This window comes from Chenopodium quinoa, unplaced genomic scaffold (assembly GCF_001683475.1).
Source record: "Chenopodium quinoa cultivar QQ74 unplaced genomic scaffold, ASM168347v1, whole genome shotgun sequence".
NCBI classification, from domain to species: Eukaryota; Viridiplantae; Streptophyta; class Magnoliopsida; order Caryophyllales; family Amaranthaceae; genus Chenopodium; species Chenopodium quinoa.
Window position 1 is genome coordinate 3752121 of NW_018742733.1, and position 3375 is coordinate 3755495.

The following is a 3375-nucleotide window of genomic DNA, read 5'->3' on the forward strand; positions in this document are numbered from 1 at the left end:
CAAACTATTGTTGCCACGTGCCAAGCATCGACAGGTCGATATGTCTGCTTTACGAAACATATCTGCCCATTTATCAGCTCCATTGGGATTAGACCCATATTTATAAAAGATGTCGGCCCATCTTGCATATCCTCCTATACAGATAATATAAATTCTTTACTTGAGAACTTGTAGTGTACAAATCCAGAACACAGTTTACTTTCCATTTTAAAAGAGATTGATGTGTTGGCATTGCATAACTATTACGGAGTAATATAGTAACCTTTTAGATTTTCATAATAGTGGTTCATAACTGTTAATGCATATATCTTTTTTTTATTAGAATTTGGCGAGTGTGTTATAAATTAGAGTTGATCTTATAAATTGTTACCAAAAATTTTCAAATGATTCAATATTATTACCTCACTATATAAGAATTTGGCGAGTGTCTTACAAGGAGAATTGAATATCCAGTTCGTTATGAAATCCAAATAGTTCATAACTGTTAATGTTACCTTTTTTTGATAAAGATTTGGCGGTTAATTTATAAATGAAAGTCGAGTACCTGCTCTGTTATTAAAAGGAAACTACATATTACTGTAAAAGATATTCAAATCAAACACACACTGGTATTTTCGATTCTCCGTTCCCTTAAGAGTTTAACTAACTAATGCTAATAACTTGTACATCATATTATTTTGACCTTCAAGGCTTAAACTATAAAATATATTCAAATCAAACACACTCTAATATCTCGGATTCTTCGTCCCCTGAAAATTTTTAACGAACTAATGCTAGTAACTCGTACATCACATTATTTTGACTTTCAAAATTTAAACCTTAAAACATATTCTTTGTCATCTTAAGACTTTAACCAACTAATGCTAATCACATATTTTTTACCTTAAAGGCTTAGGGTCTGTTCTCATTGACTGAACTCAGCTGAACTGAACTGATCTGAGCTAAGCTGAGTTGAACTGAACTGAAATGAACTGAATATTTTATAAGAGAAGGAAATTAAGAGTTAAAATGACTGAACTGAATTTCAACGTATGAGAAAAGACCCTTTAACATTGATAATCTACATCCAAAAAGCACAGGTACAAATACAGTGATGATGAATACATTCATACCGAGTACACGGTAACCGTATTTAAATTATTTTCTGGTAGAGTAGAGTAGTCGGTTTGTGGGGGCAACCGAAGAGAAGGTAGAGATTTCGAGAAAGCAAACCAAAAACAATGCCAAAACGCAATAAAAATTATTAAATCAATTCATATAAAAATAAAAATTATTAAACCAACCCAAAAATAAAAAGAAAAATAAGATTCAAAGACTTCCTTCCTCTCTGAAAAAAAGAGGAGGAGAGAGAAAATATGCCTTCCATCCTCCTACCACATTCCTCCTCTTCCTTTTAGAGAGAGAAATTTTTTCATTTTCTAGAGAGAGAAAAGGAACTGCCATTGTTACAACCACTACCACCTTCTTCTTCTTCCTGCAACAAACAATCACTGCAAAAAAATCCCCATTTTTATTTTTAATAAATAAAAAATACCCACATATTTTTTTTCCTTTTTTTTTTTTTTGAAATTCAATAAAATCCCCCATTTTTTCACCCACTATTTGACAAAGCTTTTAGCTTTTCCTTCCATTTTATCTCCTCTTTCTCTCTCTGTAAAACCACCCATTCATCCATTCATTTTCTCTCTCCTCGAAAATCCAATCAAACATGAGAAGAGGAAGATCAACGGCTAAGACAACCCAACCCCAAACCCAGAATGGATCTACACCGTTGGATCCCCCGCCGGCGGCGATTGGAATCAACGGCTCAAATTCAAACGTAAAATTCCGAGGAGTTCGAAAACGGCCGTGGGGTAGATTCGCGGCGGAGATCCGTGACCCGTGGAAGAAAACCCGGGTTTGGTTAGGAACCTTCGATTCTGCAGAAGACGCTGCACGGGCTTACGATAAGGCCGCACGGCAACTCCGAGGCCCCAAAGCTAAAACCAACTTCCCACCTTCTTCCTCTAATAACCACCATCAAAACGACAACGTTTTAAACCACCCTTCTCCGTTCTACCGAAACGACGCCGTTTTGGTTGACCCTTATCATCATGGAACCGACGGTGGTGGTGGTTGCAGCGACGCCGAGATGATACAACGGCCGGCGTCGAGTGGGATGAGTAGCACGGTTGAGTCGTACAGCGCGTCGCAGGCGATTCGGATTCGTCACGCGCCGCCGTTGAAAGCGCATGTTGTTCACGCGCCGGCAACGGCGGAGGATTGTCGGAGCGATTGTGATTCGTCGTCGTCGGTGATTGATGACGTGGATGGTGATATTGCTTCTTCGTCTGCAGCCGTTGGATTTAATAGTGAGGTGGTTTTGAAGCAGCCTCTGCCGTTCGATCTGAATCTTCCGCCGCCGGAGATTGATGGGTGTTTTCTCGGGTTTGAGGATTTTCCGACGACGGCGCTTTGTCTTTAACGGTAAAAAAATAATGGTAATAATTTGATGACGAAAAAAAAAAAAATTGGGAAGAAGGAATTTGATGAAGAAGGAAAAAAAAAAACTGAGTGATTCTCTTTCTATTTCTTCCATTTCTCTCTACTATGGGTTTAATTTTATGTTCTTTGAAATTTTTATGCGGAAGAACAGAAAAAAAAATTGAAAAAATGGGGAAGATTGAAATTGAAAAATGAAATATGGGTATGAAAATATATCATCATATATTATAATCATAATATATGATATGATATGGTATGATGTTATATCATATGATGAATGATGTTGGGAGAAGATTAACTTGTAGTTTCTTGTTAATTTTTTTTTTTTTTTTTTTTTTTTTTGTTGGTTATAAAAATTTCCCCCTTTGATTTTAGGGGGGAAATAGTGATTATATGAGATCTGGGGGTTTCAGAGGAGAGAGAAAATGAGATTACAAAAATGGTGTTTGTTGTTGAAGGGGGGTTGAAGATTAGAGAGTTGTATTACTAATAGAGAAAAGAGATCTGATGAAATTGAAGGAGGGGTATTTTAGGTCTTGTTTAGAAAGATCAATGCTAATACTCCCCCTTTTCATTCAACTTCAATCCCCCTTGTTGTTCATCACTTGTATTGTAGAGATAAAGAGGAAATTTCTATCAATGAATGAGAAAACAAAATTTCTTATTTACATGTTGATGAAGGAGTTTCGAGTTTCGTTGTTTGTTTTCTTGTTTCTTGTTTTCGATTGCTCGAATCCGAGTTTGAGCTTCTGCTTTTGCTGTGGTTGTTCATGAACTTGTAATTATCTTACCTTTGTGTGTATATGCTTGACATAATACTATTGTGTTTATCAAATGTGGAATACATTCCGGTTAATTTGAACATTTTGCACCTTTTCCCACTATTGTGTT

At 36.3% G+C, this 3375-nt stretch overlaps 1 protein-coding gene across 1 annotated transcript; it reads left to right on the forward strand.

The window, feature by feature from the left end:
• Positions 1–1173: 1173 nt before the first annotated feature.
• LOC110723910 (ethylene-responsive transcription factor 3-like) lies at positions 1174–3154 on the forward strand. Its single transcript, XM_021903321.1, has one exon. The coding sequence runs from the start codon at positions 1709–1711 to the stop codon at positions 2462–2464; it is 756 nt and encodes a 251-aa protein (XP_021759013.1). The 5' UTR covers positions 1174–1708; the 3' UTR covers positions 2465–3154.
• The last annotated feature ends 221 nt before the right edge of the window (positions 3155–3375 follow it).